The 17,534-nt window shown below is 29.7% G+C and overlaps 1 protein-coding gene and 1 non-coding gene across 6 annotated transcripts; both read right to left on the reverse strand.

The window, feature by feature from the left end:
• Positions 1-9,008: 9,008 nt before the first annotated feature.
• LOC107917119 (cullin-4) lies at positions 9,009-11,960 on the reverse strand. 5 transcript variants are annotated; one of them, XR_001689707.2, is made up of 7 exons: positions 11,699-11,960; positions 11,326-11,608; positions 11,055-11,180; positions 10,820-10,921; positions 10,682-10,735; positions 9,909-9,967; positions 9,009-9,324 (listed from the first exon to the last, which is right to left on the reverse strand). XR_001689707.2 is itself a non-coding variant. In XM_016846503.2 (6 exons), exons 2-5 carry the CDS (start codon positions 11,587-11,589, stop codon positions 10,712-10,714), a joined length of 516 nt encoding a protein of 171 aa, XP_016701992.1. In that variant the 5' UTR covers positions 11,590-11,608; positions 11,699-11,960; the 3' UTR covers positions 9,047-9,324; positions 10,682-10,711. The 5 variants fall into 5 exon arrangements, 3 of the variants coding, with proteins under 3 accessions (XP_016701992.1, XP_040966963.1, XP_040966958.1); XR_005925507.1 differs by having other exon boundaries at positions 9,039-9,324; positions 9,909-9,986; XM_016846503.2 differs by lacking the exon at positions 9,909-9,967 and having other exon boundaries at positions 9,047-9,324.
• LOC121207154 (small nucleolar RNA snoR103) lies at positions 9,858-9,963 on the reverse strand. The gene has a single exon (XR_005902277.1). It is a non-coding gene; the product is annotated as a small nucleolar RNA snoR103 (small nucleolar RNA).
• Positions 11,961-17,534: the final 5,574 nt, after the last annotated feature.

Raw genomic sequence — 17,534 nt, forward strand, 5'->3', positions numbered from 1 at the left:
CGTGGCACTGAGCAAACAATGTACTCAAATCCGTAAGTCGTCCCTTAATTTGACATGTGTGGGTAAGTGATAGTTGAGGATAAATGTTAAATTATGAATTGATATATGGGTATTGAGCTCAATTGAGTGAACTCATCGTTTGAAATTGTATTTGGCAGGAATTGAATGTTTAATATTATTTATTGAATTGGTTGTGAATGCTTGGTAAGATTGTTATTGTGAACCTATGAACTTACTAAGCTCTTAAAGCTTACTTTGTGTGTTAATGGTTTCTGTAGATTTGTGTGATATTGGTGGATCGGATCAACACATCGGGAAGCACTATCTAGAGTTACACCGGTAGATTTTGAATACAACTTTGATTTTATGGCATGTATAAGATAGGGTTGAAAGATGTAGTTTTGAAATATTGAAATTTGTATGTTTGAATATCTATAATTTGAAGTTATTTTTGTAAAGTAATGAATGAAACCATTTTGACAAAATTAGGATAAAGTAGTATTATGGTATATTGGTAGATGAAAAACTTGTGTTTTGGTTGATTTGGTTGATTGGTTTGGACATATTTGTGTTTTTGAAGGTTGTGTGTAGGTAGATTATAAAAAGGGTGAGAAATGTGGTCTTAAAATGGCCTATTTTCGTCCACACTGGTAGACACACAGGCGTTGTCTAGGCTGTGTGTGACACACGGTTTGCCCCACGGACATGTGTTGTAGCCGTGTGTCCCCTGCACCTTAAAATTTAAAAGCAGAATGCTCTGAATTAAGCATATGGGCAGAGACATGGGCGTATGTCTCAACTGTGTGGGTAACATGGTCATAGACACGACTATGTGATTTGGCGGTGTGAAACCTGCACTTAAATTGTAAATTTTAAAATAACCACACGGCCTAGCACACGGGCGTATGACTTGGGTGTTAAACTTCAATTTGTTCATAGGATGTAAATCAGAGAGTTACACAGGGTCAGGACATGAGCGTGTGTAATCACACGGCTTGCCCACACAGGCCTGTCCCTAAACCACACGGGCGTTTGAGCTATGCATGTGCGAAAAATTTAGAAGTTTCATGAAAATTTCTCTAAGACTCAGAATAAGTCCCGACTCGATTCTAATGTTCATATTGGGCCTCAAGGGTCTATTTAAGGGATGATTTGAATGTTTTCATTTATGAATGGTAAATTTGACTCGAATTGATTATACATACTTATTTATCCTCAGTAATACTCTGTAACCCTATTTCGACAATGGATATATGTTAGGGGTGTTACAGCTCTCGGTGATCAACTATACCTACACATGTAGAAAATAAACCATATGGTTAGCGAAAACGCTCAATGGTATTTCCATGATTCAAGTCAATATAAAACAAGTTTTAATAATTTTGTACATACAATTCAAATTCAATTTATAACATAAACTCATGTCACTTCATACCGAAACAAAACCATTTTCATAATGATAAATATATATAACCAAACTTGCACCAATTCATTTAAGTATATACACAAGCTTACCAACCATTTATAATTTCAAATACCATTTGGTTCATTTCACTTATCATCTCTAGCTCATACGTGCTAATTCATTTATCATTCTTAGTATATATACACATATGTCACATTTCAATCATTTCCGAGCCTATTGGCTCATTATTACTTGATTGGCCCCTAGGGCTCATTTCAATTCTTTTCGTATGTTGTCAAATTTCATATGTCAGTCACAATTCACCTTACATCATTTAGCCAATTCATATATTTTTAAACCCTATTAACCAGACACAGACTTAGATGGACACGAGGATCCGTCACCTCAGGTTGCTCAGCGATGATGATTTTATACATGTACATATTACTACCACCCCAGGTTTTTTGGAAACAATGGTTTTCACATTCTGATTATTTTTTAACCTCGGGTTGTCCGACAACAATGACTCATAATGATGATTTTCAATTAATATCCTGACCCTAGGCATGCCAACTATATCCGACTCAATCCAAACTGCTAATAGGGTAACCAAATTTTTTATTCATTATATATAGTTCAATTCATACTCTATCATATCCAATTAACCATCAATTTACCATATAATATAGCAAGTTTCAACTCAATTTGCTATTTTATTTAATTTAGTTTCTATCTCGATCTTCAATCTCAACCGTAGCAATCCAATTCAAATAACCCATAACAACTCACCTTGACATTATATAATGCAAAATAACATGAATATACAGTAATTAAATTGGCGCTGAATCATAGAAATACAAACCGAAAGCTCGTATCACTTGTAATCAACTCTAGTCTTTTCCTTTCCCTCTCAATGGCTCGTCAATGTCTTTAGCTATGAATAACAATTCAACAATTCAACAATATCAATTATATCCAACTCACATTCAATTATAAAGCCAATCATATTTTGAAATTTATTCCATTTAGTCCCTAAACTTGGGACAAGCATAACTTTTGATTTAGAGCTTCAGATTGAAATTCAATTTCAAATATATTCATTAAGGACCTCCTACTTTATATTACTATCAAAATTTCATGAAAAATTTTCATTTTATTCAATTTGGTCCCTAATGTACAAAATCAACAATTAAGCTTTACGTTTTTGAAGTCCCGATAACTTGATTTAGCTTACTCTAGCAATAATTTAACCTAGGGTTCATATTTGAAAAAATACCCATAGGTGAAATGTGTTTATTTTGGTGTTTTATGGTAGAATATGAAGCTTGAAATTATGTTAAACGACTTGAGCTAAGCGATTTTAAGCGAAAATGAGTAAAACGACATAATCAGTAAAAATACCTAATGGTCATAAATACATGTTAGAGTGGGAATTTGATGTTGCCGTAGGTAAATAAATGATCAGCATGTCATAAAACATAAGAATTAGGGATAAATTTTCATTTCCGAGCCTTGGGGAAAAAGTGTAAATATGCAAAAGTTTGGGGGCAAAATCATAATTTTTCCAAAGTTAGAGTTAATGACTGTTTTGATATATGTGAATATTAAATAAGTTAAATTTTCTATTATAGATCAAACAGAACGAAATTTGGGGTTAGACCGAGGAAAGAAAAAGGTTGAGGACTAAATCAAAATATTTGATCGTATTTTGTATCGAGGTAAGTTTTCAGTAAATAAATGCAATGTTTTATTATTTATAATTAATGATGTTATTTTTCAGCATCTATATATTTATTTTGTAAATTTATTCCTTGATGATTCAAACAAGAACTGATAGAGAAATGTTACTTAAAAAGTCTCGGTTGAACCTTAGAAATGTGTAGGATACAAATATCATGACATTAGGGTTTAAGGATACCAAGTAAGTGTAACATCCCAAAATAGGCCTAAACGGAACAGTGGTTGCGAAACCACAAATCCGAGGTAGAAAAATTTATTTTATTATTATTTTGAGGTTCATGGTATGATTGCATGATTGTGTGAAAATTTCGTGATGAAATTCTATGCATAAAGTGCTTAAGTTGAGGTTAGGGACTAAATCGAATAATTTGCAAAACTTGCATTCTAGAAGTTTTTACTATGAAATTGCTTTGGAATATTAATTAGGAGGGTTTAAATAACAATTTGACCAATTTTAAGTTCATGGACAAAGATTAGGACATGGAAGGAATTTTTGAAAGTTTAGTAAGGAGGGGCAATTTGGTCATTTGGATATTAAATGAATTAAAAAGGGAAAAATAACACAAAAATGGTCATCTTCTCAATTAGTTTCTGCCGATTTTTGCTCTCCTTCATAGCTGGGGTTTCTTCAACTTTCAAGCCTCATAGTAAGTGATTCTAAGCCCCGTTTTTAATGATCTTTACGTTTTTGGAGTCCCGGTAACTTGATTAAACTTATTCTAGCAATAATTCAACCTAGGTTTCATATTTGGAAAAATACCCATAGATGAAATTTGTGTATTTTGGTGTTTTATGATAGAATATGAGGTTTTAAATTATGTTAAACAACTTATGCTACTCGATTTTAAGTGAAAACGAGTAAAAGGGCTTAAATCGAAAAAAAATACCAATAGTCATAAGTATATGTTAGAGTGTGATTTTGATATTGCCATAGAAGGGAAAAATGATCAGCATGTCATAAAACATAAGAAAATAGGATGAAGTTTAATTTACGAGCCTTGGGGCAAAAGTGCAAATATGTGAAAGTTTAGGGGTAAAAATATAATTTTGCCAAAGTTTGGGTCACGGACTGTTTTAATAAATGTGAATATTAAGTAAGTTAAATTTGCTATTATAGATCAAGAAGAACGAAATTCGGGAGTAGATCAGGGAAAAGAAAAAGTGAAGGACTAAATTGTAAAGTTTAGTCACATTTTGTATCAAGGTAAGTTACAGTAAATAAATGCAATATTATTTTATTTTACATTATTATTTTTAATTTCCAGCATTTATATATTTATGTTATGAAAATATTTAAAGTCGAATTTAAGGTGAAGTGACAGAGGAAAAGTGTTAGAAAGCCCCGGTTGAACCCTAGGAATGTTAGGATATTAGGGTTGACAGGACAAAACAGAAATGAGCCGTGTAAGTCCATATTAGAAATATGGCTTTGGAGACAGGATTGAGCCATGTAAGTCCATATTATATATGGCATTGGAGACAGGAATAATTCATGTAAGTCCATGTCAAAGACATGGCATTGGCAGGATATTGAAAGACAGGAACGACCCTAGTATCCTTAGTATTTCGAGTGGTTCAACGGGTTAGGGTACGAGTTAAATTACAGTGAATTAACAGCAAAGGAAAAGTAGATTATATTTATGAAAAGGAAAGGTCAGGTAAGAAAGAAGGTAAGGGAATAAAGAAGAAGATAGAAATTGAGAAGTAAAGAAATTTATGATGTTAGATGATATTATGCATAATTATCCATTATGTTGAATGTTGCGATTTATTTTCTTGTAAGCTTACTAAGCCTAGTGCTTAATATCTTTATTTTCTTCTTCTTATAGTACTTATCTAGCCACTCGGGGATCGAAGGAAATGTCAGAGGCCGATCACACTATCAAAGAAATAACTCGGTATAATTAGACGTTTTGTTTTGGGTATGGCATGTATAGAAACTTAGCTACTTTTGGTATAATATGAACAATGAATGATGTGTAAATACTTGCTAGTGATTAGCTAATAAAATGGCCGATGATATACATGTTTATTAATATGTATGATTGAATGGTGATTATCACATGAAAATTATGAAAAATGTGAAAGTAACCTAAAAACAGATTCAAGTAACAAAAATGATGTAACTTTGAAAAATCACTAAAAATTGTAGAAACATAGTTTGAAGATGAATAATATATGAAATTAAATCTTATTATGTCTATTTTCTTATGGATAAGCAAAACAGGTAAAGGTATTATATTTTATGAGATATCTGAGTTTTAGTGAAACAGGGTTAGAGTGATTTATGGATCCCCTATTTCAACTTTGGAAATTCACCATAAATTGTAAAAAACTAATTATAAGGTTTACTTTATATGGTTAGAATCCTTGTTGAGTCTAGTTTTAATAGAAACAAACGTCTTAGTTATATGAATTTTGTACAGGAACAAACGTGGTTCGTAGTAAGAAGAGGTCAGTGCAGTCAAGTTTTGAAATAGGGGAAGCTTTAACTAATAAACTGTACTAATTGGCCAAGTCAAAAATTCTAGAAAAAAAATTAGTAGATATATATATGAGTCTAGTTTCAGGAAAAATTTACGGATCTTAATTTCGAGTTTTGAAACTCGAGAAATGAATTTTTAAGCAACCATGATGCAGAAAAATAGTTTATTCCGAAAATTAAAATAAGTGGTTTAGAGTTGTTTAAAAGGTAAGATAAGTTTAGTAACACCTCAAGCTTGACTCCGGTGACGGTTTCGGGCGTGGGGGTGTTACAGTAAGACCATGCCAAGGCAAGGAAATCATGTAAGACCATGTCAAGACATGGCATTGATAAACTACGATAAGACAAAGATCCCATGTAAGACCATGCCAAGGCATGGCAATGGTGAGTTCATAAGGCAAGGATAACACGTAAGACCATGTCAAGACATGGAAATGGTAAGTTTAAAAAGGAAAGGTACTCGTGTATCCTTAGTATTCCAAGTGGTTCAAAGGAAAATTTAAAGAGTGTACCAAAGGGAAGGTAAAATAAGTCCATGTTCGAAAGGTTCAGGTTATCTTAATAATTCATTTAGAATGTTGTTATTTATTTACATGCAAACTTACTAAGCTTTATGCTTACTCCCTTTCTTTTCTCTCTTTTTTTTTTTGAGTATCGCAAAGCCAACTCGAAAAATTGTGAGGACATCGGAGACCGCCTCATACTATCAACGAGCTATCTCAGTATTTTGTGACTAGAAATACTTTAAGTTATGGCATGTATAGGGACTTGGCTATTTTGTGCGTATGTTTTAGTCATTTTCTTAATTTAAGCTTAATTTTTAACAATTTCACACCAATTTCATCCAATTCTCAACAATAGTAACTTATAAAACTTTAAATGTTTTACTGGGCTAGCTAAATCAAGCTCTCATGATTCAATTTTCATAAAAATCAAAGAAAAATTAGCTATGGACTTACTTGAATTAAAGGTCAAATATCTAGAACCCTAACAATGGCATCCTCCTATTTGGTTTCTTTGTTTTGGCCAGTTGGAGAATATGAAAATTCATCTCTCCTTCCACTAAATTCCCTTATAAGGTTAATTTGTTAATTAACTTAATTGATTACATTTTATCTTAATAAATCTCATTGTACTTAATTAATCAATATATAACATTATCATCCACTATCTCATTTTTATAAAGGGTTTAATTATCATTTTAGACCCTTGTTTAATTGCAATTTAAATCCTCAAGCCATTTCCTAAATAAAATCTATAGCAGTTGTACTTTTACAATTTAGTCCCTAGACCTTAATGGACCACAAATTCGTCTAAATTACTGAACTTTCAATTCATCTATACAAACACTCCATAAATATCCTTATTTAATATTTATCAACTCTATTTACGAAAATGATGTCCCAAAGCCTCATTTTTTGACACCACTAAAAACCGGGTCATTACAAACTTTATTATATATAGTAGGATTAAGAATGAATTAAAATCAGTTAATCATTTTTAAGCTATTAATTAGCCTTATTTATTTTCTTTAATTATAATTACTTTAATTTGATCGCTATCATCATCATTAATTCCCACAACTCATAATAGAACAATGGTTTAATAACTATTTTAGTCCTTTGGATAATTGCTATCTAGGTCTTCAAGCATTTTCTAAATTAAAAATCAACCGAGATTGGACTTTTACAATTTAGTCCTTGAGCTTCAATTAACTATTTTCTCGTTTAAGTTACTAAACCGAATTTCAATATATTTTCATACTAACTTTGTCAATCTTTATTTTTCATTCTTATAGGCTCAATTTATGGAAATGAAGTTTCAAAACAGCATTTTTTGATACCACTAAAATTCAGGTCATTACACTTAAAGCTACAAATGCTTTTAATAGGCTCAAGGTAACTATGTGCCAAGCCTTTGTATTAGCTAATCAAAACTTTGAGAAATCATTCTGCCTAGAAACAGATGTCAGCTCTAAGGGAATTGAAGTTATTCTTTGTTAGTATGGGAGGCCAATAGACTATTTGAGTAACGCTCTAAGCCTTAGACATGCTAACTTATCTATCTATAAGAAAGTATATCTAGCTATACTTATGACCATTACTAACTGGAGGCATTACTTTGTGTGTAGCTGATTTGTTTGAGTCATGAAAGTATACATACGTGCATATATCTTGTATGAGAGGCAAAGATTACAAGTAAAGTAACCGAAAGGCATCCATCTCAACTGTTATCTGATTAGATGCTTGGCTTCAAGAGAAAGGGTGGTGAAAGCGAAGAAAAAAGTATCACTACAATGATTGCTCCATGTGACCTCTACCACATTTTCATTAATTTCACCTCTTTCAAATTTCTTTACCTAAATCATTTTATTTGTTTATTTTTTTTAAATAGAAAATGTATCATAATGTTCTCTTGGGATATAGATGGACTGATGGTTAGTTAGTTTTTTTACTGCAAGACAAAGGAAGAATTATGTGTACGGCAGAGTTTATGCTCGAAGAATGTGGTGAAAGCTTAGAGAATTTGTTAGTATATAAATGGTGGTGGAGGTTATACCTTTTTACAAACATACCTCTCTTGAATCTTTGGGCCCGTGGTTGGGCTAAGTAAGAAAAACTGAGAAATAATAAATTGATCCAAATTGAGGAGTTTTAATGGGTTTTAGAATATAAGTTAAAAATGTAGTTACCCGAACTGAATTTTATATTTTATTTAATTTCTAATTTACTTTAATTTTTTATTATTTGAAAATATATTATGAAAAGTAAACATTTTATATTTAAAATAGTGAAATAACTTAAAAATTATACACACAAAATTATTTCTCAAAAAAATATATATAAGAGCTATTAGTTATACTTTATTTACTTGAAAAAATAATTTTTTTAATAACTATTTATAAAAAAATTTTGAAACTTCACTAAATAATATTTAAAAGTCATAAAATAGAGTTCATTTTATCAAAATAAGTCAAAAACCTTAAACCAAAAGATTAGTATAAAAAAATTTAAATTGAACTAGGTCTGTTTGATTGGCAGCAAAATGTTTTCCGTAAAATGATTTCTGAAAAATGTTTTACTTTTCTGTAAAATGACTTACTGGAAAATATTTTCTGGTGTTTGATTGAATCTGTGTAAAATATTTTCTGCTGTTTGACAGATTTCCTGAAAATATTTTCCGGAAAAGTTATTTTTTACATATATTAATATATATTAATAAATTTTTATATTTTAAATTGTTTTTACATATATTGCAATGATTTATTTATAATAATACTCAATAATAAGCTACAATATTGATCGTTATAAATTAAAAAAAATATTATCCACAATGAGTACTAGTAAGAATATTGAATAATTATAAATTACTTCGAAACCATAATGAGTACTAGAAATAATATTATCCAAATACATAATTAGTAGTACACCACATAGTAACAACATTGTCCAAGTGCATAATATTACAGCACATAAAAGTATCAATATCTTCAACCCTAAATTAACTACCAATGAACTAACAAAACGAGACTGAATTAGGAGTTGACAAAAGTCCAAACATGACAGTCTCAGAAGTTTTTCCAACCATAATCATTCTTATAGAAGAACTACAATAATCTGTATTAGTATTTGACGATTATTAGAATGACAGCTCCTTCCACTCCAAAGGAAGCAATGTGTAAGAATCAAGAAACCTTCCATAAAAGATATATCAGATAACAAAGCAATGTTCTAAAAACGGGCACATCAAATTAAAAAGCAAGATTAACCAAATCTATTGGGAATTTGAAATTACTATTTATAACCTTGACAAGATAATATGTTCACAAACATGATTCATCAGGATCATCATTTGAAAAAGACATGAACAACCTCCATACATTGCAACAGTTGTTCATGCTTATACAAAACATGCTCATGAACTTCAAACAAACAGAAATAGAAAACTTATATTAGTAAGAACACATAAAAAAAGGAATCAAATTATGGACCCAAAGGCAATATACAACTCTTTGAAAAATAAAACAGTAATGCTAGAAACATAGTCTATTTATTGTAGAAAGCCAAAAAGAACTCAATTTGCTCCAAAGGAAAATATCAGCATTGCATGCAATTCTATGTCATAAAAACTTTAAACCAAGATCGAAACAGATACATTCTTCACTAAATTTACAATCTTTCATTTGTAAATTTGTTTAATGAACTTATTGAAACCTTTAATGTAATGTAATGTAACGCAGGTTCTTTATGGGCATAAATGTACTAATGGCTCACCCACCTAAAGCCTGCATATTGATATTTGTCCATGTTTACAGCAGCTACACAGACTTGAGTGCTCTGCCAAGAATTAGGACAACTAAAGAACCCATTAAAATTAGTTCATAACATAATATTTTCCAGAGAGCTAGCAGACAATAATAACATAATTATGTCTTTAGTTCATAACATAATATCTACTCAACAAGTGGAATGTTGTTTGCATGTGAACATATTTTAGATTTCTGGCTAGTCCACTAAAGTGCACAAAATTTAAGAGTAAATGTTGTTTGCATGTGAACATATTTTAGACCTAAGAATCTAGTCACAAAAATAAATTCCAGTATCACACAAACTCCATATATTATGTAAATTGTTTGATCTTACATCAACCAGTACACAAGTAGGTACTCCAAGAAATAGAAGATAATTTAACTTGCTGAGTACTTTTCTCTTCTACTCTGACATGCTTCAATTATTTTCTTATATATTTACATGATCTACCCTCAGGCACAACAAACTTATTACATGGTCATTAGTTCAACACATTCTGCTTACAGGAATTACACATAATTAATCCAACTCATGTCATGAGGGGTAACACTACTGGAGACAATACCACCACTAACAGGTAACATATTCTTAGACTCTTAGTGGATATAAAAGTTATGGACTGCCCATGTTTACAAAACCCTAAAGGATGCAGTTCACCAGATTGATGATTAGAAATTCCAATGGTAACCTATGGAATGCATTTCTTTTACAAACTTATACAAAAAGGATATAGAGGTAAACCTTAAACATTCCTTCAAGTTTGTTTGTAAACTAGCTGCCACACTCTGTCTTCAGCTGCAGCATCGCAAGAACATAACAAATTAACAATTTAATACAATCTTCTGAAGACACACCATTTAATGTGAAGAACATACTGACCTTAGAAATCATGGATTTCTCTGCATCAATAGAAGCACTCTTCCCTAACAGCAGCCTTTTAGCAAGATCTTTCTTATAGAATGCTTCAAAAACATCCTTGCCCTTAATTATCAACAAAAATGCCATTCACAACTCTAGCATTAACTAGTGAGGCAAGAAAGAAAGAAATGCACAAAAGGAAAACTGTTACTTGGGGGAAAAAAGTAAATTTAATCATTTTTGTGGGAAACTCTACCTGGATGAACCTGAATAAAACCAAAACTTTATCAAGCGTACCCTCTAATTCCTCTTCAGAAGTACCCTTATTACCATCACGAAGCTTTTCATCCAGAAACTTAGCAATAAGCTCAGCAGGTCGATTCTATTAAACACAATAAAGTTCGACCATCAGTCAAGTTCAAAATATGATGATCTAAATTAGGAATTTACTTTACTGGTTTAAAGGTAAATGAACATGCAGTTTAAAAATAAAATAATCTCCAAATACAAAGGACAAACATGCTAACCTGACGAAGATTAATTAGATGCTCAAAAGAATCCTTAATGGTGTTGCAAAATGCCTCATTCTTGGAAAAGCTTTCTTCTAATATGGAGTCAAGTGAAGCCTTGAATTCTAACAAGGAAGACACCATGTCCTTGTCTTTCTCTTCATCCATGACAATGCTCTGCCCAGTTCTCCGAATATATGAACTTATGGCCTGACTGAGTGATTTGCATTGACCCTTGAAACAGTGAGTACATCCTCTGAAGGTCCTCGATACGGTGTCCATCCATCAGCATCATAAATCCCTGCACAAATTAGAGAAACCATAGCTACTAAGAAGATGCAAATTCAAGGTGTTCAAAGCACAAAGAACAACCAAAAATTCAATTCACAACTTATCAAGAATGGCAGGTATATGGCGTTCCAGCAGTTGCCTTTCTGCTGTTGCTATAAGCGGCTTTCTCGTAAAAGCATCCAGGTAGAGTAAGCATCTTTCATTTTCTTCATTTAACCTCATCTGAAGGAATACGCACAAAAAGCCATTTCCACCTTCTGGGGTTCCTGATCCAGGGCAGAATTCCCAGACTTGATGAACGCCGGTGTCTGGTGTTAAGAATCGGTGTTGGCTGATGGCAAGCAGAAGATCAGGTGTCAAGGATAGGGGAAGGGAGGGGAAGGGAAAGGGAAAGGAAAATTTTCCTGAAAATGTCTTACCGAATCAGAAACGGTAAGACATTTTCCAAAACTAAAGGCTACTATTTTCCATGTTTGTAATTGATTTTACACAGGGAAAATATTTTCCAACAAACAAACACCGGAAAATGTGGAAAACCAATTCCGAAAAATATTTTCCCCCTATCAAACAGACCCTAAATTAAGTTATAATGAATGGTTTGAGAAAATTCAAAAAATTCGATTGAATCGGACCTACCCCTAATATTTATTGTCATTGTTGAAGATAGTATGAGGAGACTAACAAGTGATTGGTTGAAGTATATATCCTTGGTTCTATAGGATTGTGCCTCTAAACATTTTGTTGGCTTTATTTTCTTATCATCATCTGTAAAAACTGGTGTTATAATGGCAATAGAATACTGATTTTACGTGAAAATTCTTTTCAGAAAAAATCACGGGTAGAGGAGAAGAAATTCACTAATATTGAAGAACAAATGATACAAGAGGAGTTTCAATTACGTTTATTTAAATGTTAAAAAATCTTATTCTAATCAATGTCAAATAGAAGAAGTGTAGTTCTACGCGGATTTTATTTGTGCGACATTAACCGTACTTACAACAGAACCCTTTATTTTATCATCATATTTGATTTATTTAATAAAGATTCAGCTCATATAATTCTAATATCATCAGATATGTTGTTAACTTTTGAGAATTAAAAATTATAAGTTGTATCATGATATGTGTGCATTTGTGGTGTTTGGGGGTTTAAAGCTTATAAATTCTTTAATGAAATTAAGAGTTGATAAATCTTTTGGTTAGATTTTGCAGTGTTGTAGTTACTGCAATTGTCTCTTTTCTATTGAATTTTTCTTAAAAAGGCAACAATATTTATGCAGTAGTTCCTATTTTATATGAAATTTTTTCTACGGTATTTTAGTTTTTTACGGTTAATGAAAAAAATCTTCAATTCATAAATAAATAAATAAAGTTTAGATCTTGTTATCATTTAAAGACAAAAATATATTTCAAGTTTCCATTTTGGTAAGATTAGATTGTTCAAAAGTTCCAATTTCTAATGGAAATAGAGTGTTTGTTAAAAATTTATGTTCTATTTATGGCATTGAAAACCAACTCCTGCCTGCAAAACTTACATAAAGCATATGCAAAACCCACTTTCCATCATGCGACATCACACGTTTACTCTCATAGGATCCCGAAGTCACGGCCACAACAGTAGGGAGTGAATGCCACGCTCCTATGAGTTGAAACTTAAATACTATTTCATTACTAGATTTTATCCCCCAATATTTTATATTTAATAATTTATTATAGATTTTCATATAAACTTGTTAATTTTGTGTTTGAAAAGTTTAAATTATTATATAACAATATCAATAACTTTTTAAAATAAAAAATATTTTAATAATTTTATAACTAAATTGGAGTTAAATTGATTCGTGATACTAATTTAATAAATAATTATATATAGTATAGATTATGCCTTGGTTAATAGTATAATAATATAAGGAAAAAAAACTTATTTATTATATAATTAGATATAAAATAAAAAATAGTTGGTAGAACTTTAAACTTGAAATTAAAAATATAAATAATAACTTTTGTAAAAAATAAGATTTCTTTAAAATAAACAAAAATTTTCTTTCTCTTTGTAAAACTAAGTCATAAGAGTAGCTAAATATTACTAATTAAATTAATTTATTGCTAATCCATATGCCAAATGTAACATAGTTTATTTTGTTGAATATTATATCTTACTAATTGATTGAAATATCATGAAAATTAAATATATTTTTTTATTAAATAAGGAAAGTTAATTAAATATAAATAATTCAATTTAATTTAAAAATTAAAATTAAATATTCAAAGTGAATTTGGATAAGTGATGTATATATCTACAATTAATATAAAATAAAATAAAAATAAATTAAACACATCGTAGGTCCCCAATCATCTATCCAAATCACTATTAAGCTATGAACTTAGTTGCGTGATTAGTCGGAGGTGGATAATGAGAATGAAATAAAGGGCATTGTTTAAAATTGGTGATTAAAACATGAGCACGTCGATGGGTGGGCGGGTCCATATAATTATAATCACAACACAAATACGGGATTCCCGCCCCTGTGTCTCCTCTCCCGCATGTGAAACATTTCTCCAGCGCAATGAAATCATAGTTTCTATTTTTTCTTCTTATTCTCCCCAAAATGCCCTCTCATATGCTTGCTTTGTTTATTGTCCGTATGACCGCATGTATGTTATCCGTACGAATTTTATCACCCCATATGTTTTCCATGCTGATCAAACTACATTGCTATCGTACTAATTTTTTGTGTTATCAACTTACTAGATTTTGTCATATTTATATGCAATATTTATTAAAATTAATATAAAAATTAAATATTATTTTGATTGAATTGGTAAATTTGAGATAACATATATTTTATGTTTTGGGTTCAAATCTCATCTCTATCATAATCAATATTTTTTTTTAATTTCATATAATTGGGTAAACTATTAAAATAGTCACTTTTGTTTGCTTCAAGTTATATTTTAGTCATTTATATTTGAAATGTTACGTTTTAGCCATTTATGTTATCGTTTTGTTATGAAATAGTCACTTTACCGTTAAGATATGTTACCTTTCAAACAACAATTCAACGTAGCAGTTAAAATGAGTTTTAAATGCCATCGTAAATATTCAGTTGAGATAAGAGAAGAAGAAAAAGAAGAATAAGAATCCAAATAATTCTCATTTCTTTTTACTCTCACAACAACTTAAAATAAATACATCTATAATCTCTAAAGCAACAATTTATCCCCAAATATACCCTTAATCCAACCTCTAAGCCCTACATACCCACTGCAATACAAGAAACACAACTATTACAACAATCCAAATCATTCTCTCCTTTCTTTTCTCCCTCTCCAAGATTCTCTCTTTCCTTAACAGTCCAACAAGCACCACCTTTGCACGAGGTGCCATAGGTGGATCAAACTAGTAGAAAAAACGATAACAACTCTTTCTCCCATTCCCATAATCTAGACACCTGAAAAATCTCTTACTTGGATTTTCATTCGACCATGAAGTTCTCAACACAGCTGAGCAACCACAATAACAAGCAGTTATAGAGGTTGGTGCGTCTACTTTTTCTTCTTCTTCTTCTTCTTTGTCGTTCTGCTCTTCTCTTCTCTTCTCCCAACTAGGCAAAATTTTGCATTCTATTTTAATAAAAAAAATTTAATTTTTTCTCATCCCAGTTGGACATCCACTTTGACATTTAAAACTCATTTTAACTACCACATCGAACAGTTGTTTGGGAGGTAACAAATTTTAACAGTAGAGTGACCATTTCATAATAAAACGATAACGTAAGTGATTAAAACATAACATTTCAAACATAAGTGATTAAAATGTAACATGTGACAAATAAAAGTGACTATTTTAGTAGTTTACCCTATAAAAAATAAAAATACCTTAAATGAATATTTATTGCTTTATTAAAATAATAATATTTTGGTAATTTAATAACTGGGTTGGAGCCTAATTATGGGTGACATCATTTTAATCAAAATCTATATATAGTATAAATAGATATGAGTGAAGAGGATTTTTTTTTAAATATTAGTTTACATTAAAAAAATTTATTTTACCTATTTACTTATTTCATTTCCTTATGGGCTGTTGAAAATCTTATTTCTATTCTTTGCATTAAATATTTGTAATGTATAATTTTAAATTAACATATAAACATAGAAATGGTGTATTGAACTTGAAAATAAATTATATATACAAATTAAATCAATTGAGTATTAGTTTAATTGCTAATTTCTGTTGAAATAATTTAAAAATAATAGGTTTAAACGTATATATCATTCTTCAATTTAATTAATTAAGATTTGAGGGATTTATAAATAATTTAAAAATATAAAAAAATAAAATTTGTAAATTAATGAATTCGAAATGAAACATTAAAACACCTTTGATATTGATGCATACCAACCCTTTAACAAAATTAAAATGTCTACTTGTGTGTTTTTGTAGTATTGAAAATCGTAAGCTATAATATATCTATTCATATTTAATATTTTTTAATTAAATAGTAAACTTATATTTTAATTTTTTAAATTTATAATTTAATCCTTAGTCCACACTTGCTAAAATTTGCAAATTGTTGCAATAGTTGTTATAAATTTCTCAGTTATTATTATTATTATTTTAAATTTTGCATTACTTACAATTGGTTGTCTTCTCTTGGGTTAATTTTGGAGATAGAATCACAAATTAATAATTGTTAATATTAAATTATTATTGATGGAGCATTGTTACAATAATTTGATCGCTTTAAATTTAAACATATTATTTTGAAGTTGGGATGAATTATAAATCATATAGTAATTACATACATTGAGTGTTTTTATTTGTTACTCAATAAGGTGATATGGTTATTAGATGTGGTTATTAGATGTGACATCTTAGGTAGATCATCATGTATGTCAATACATACCTATTCTAAGATTAACACGTGCTTCCTAAGTGTGGGTTTGGTTCCATAATGATGCGAACTCCTCAGTGCAAGCATGATGAAGCGAGTGCGAGCTCATGTTAGCGAACTACACATGTTATCACTATTGGATTGGGTTGATCCCAATCAAATAATCATATAATGAGTCGATAATGATAAAAAATGTAACAATGTATTAAAAAAAAAAGAGGAAGAAGCTATGAATTAAAGTAGAGACACCACTAAACTTAGTTCATGAATAAGACTGTTAACTTGAAATCCACAAAGTCGATTAGATAACATAATTTTTATAAATTGGCATGTTTTAGATTATTGTTTAATTAACAATATAAATTTTATTTAAATATACTTATTGAAATATTAGTGCTAATGTAAAATATATTTAAATAGATTAATATAAAAAATGTTATGATATAAATTCACATCAATGAAAGTGATATGATGAGAAAGAAATATATAATAAAGTAATTATATTTTCTTGAATTCAATAAAAAATAAATAAATATATTTTAATGTAAATTTGAATTTAAAAGATAAGAAATAATTACAAATTTTGAATCTAAATTAAAAAATATATTTTAAATTAATTTCTACATATATTAATTTAATAAACTTTTAAGATTTGTTTTTTTAGCTTAATGATAAATTTGGTCACTAAGGCTTATATGTTTTGTGAAAATGATCTTAATTGTATTTTTGAGTTTTTTTGACCAGCAACTTTTGTTTTTTTTTCAAATTGCTTTTTTAGTAGATTTGATAAAAGTACCGTTAAAAAAATTAACGGGATGGTGTGGAATTTTATATGTAGAATATTTTTAATGAGATATAATTTATTACTTAGATAGCCCAATAAAATAATTACATGTGAAAAATAATAAAATAAATAATTCACAAAGTTAAAAAAACTCTTAATTTAAAGAAAATAAACGTAATTATCTAAAAAAAATTTCAAAATGGATGCACACATTCAGTATTTTAAATTTGATTTATTAATTATCTTTTTGAAACC

The sequence above is a fragment of the Gossypium hirsutum genome, chromosome A01, assembly GCF_007990345.1.
Source record: "Gossypium hirsutum isolate 1008001.06 chromosome A01, Gossypium_hirsutum_v2.1, whole genome shotgun sequence".
Taxonomy (NCBI): domain Eukaryota; kingdom Viridiplantae; phylum Streptophyta; class Magnoliopsida; order Malvales; family Malvaceae; genus Gossypium; species Gossypium hirsutum.

Excerpts from the sequence above, each read along its gene's own strand:
- LOC107917119 (XM_016846503.2), bottom strand. The coding sequence starts at position 11,589 with ATGGACACCGTATCGAGGACCTTCAGAGGATGTACTCACTGTTTCAAG. Across the intron at positions 11,181-11,325 it reads ATCTAATTAATCTTCGTCAG|AATCGACCTGCTGAGCTTAT; the intron begins GTTAGCATGTTT and ends TGTGTTTAATAG. Across the intron at positions 10,922-11,054 it reads TTTTATTCAGGTTCATCCAG|GGCAAGGATGTTTTTGAAGC; the intron begins GTAGAGTTTCCC and ends TTGATAATTAAG.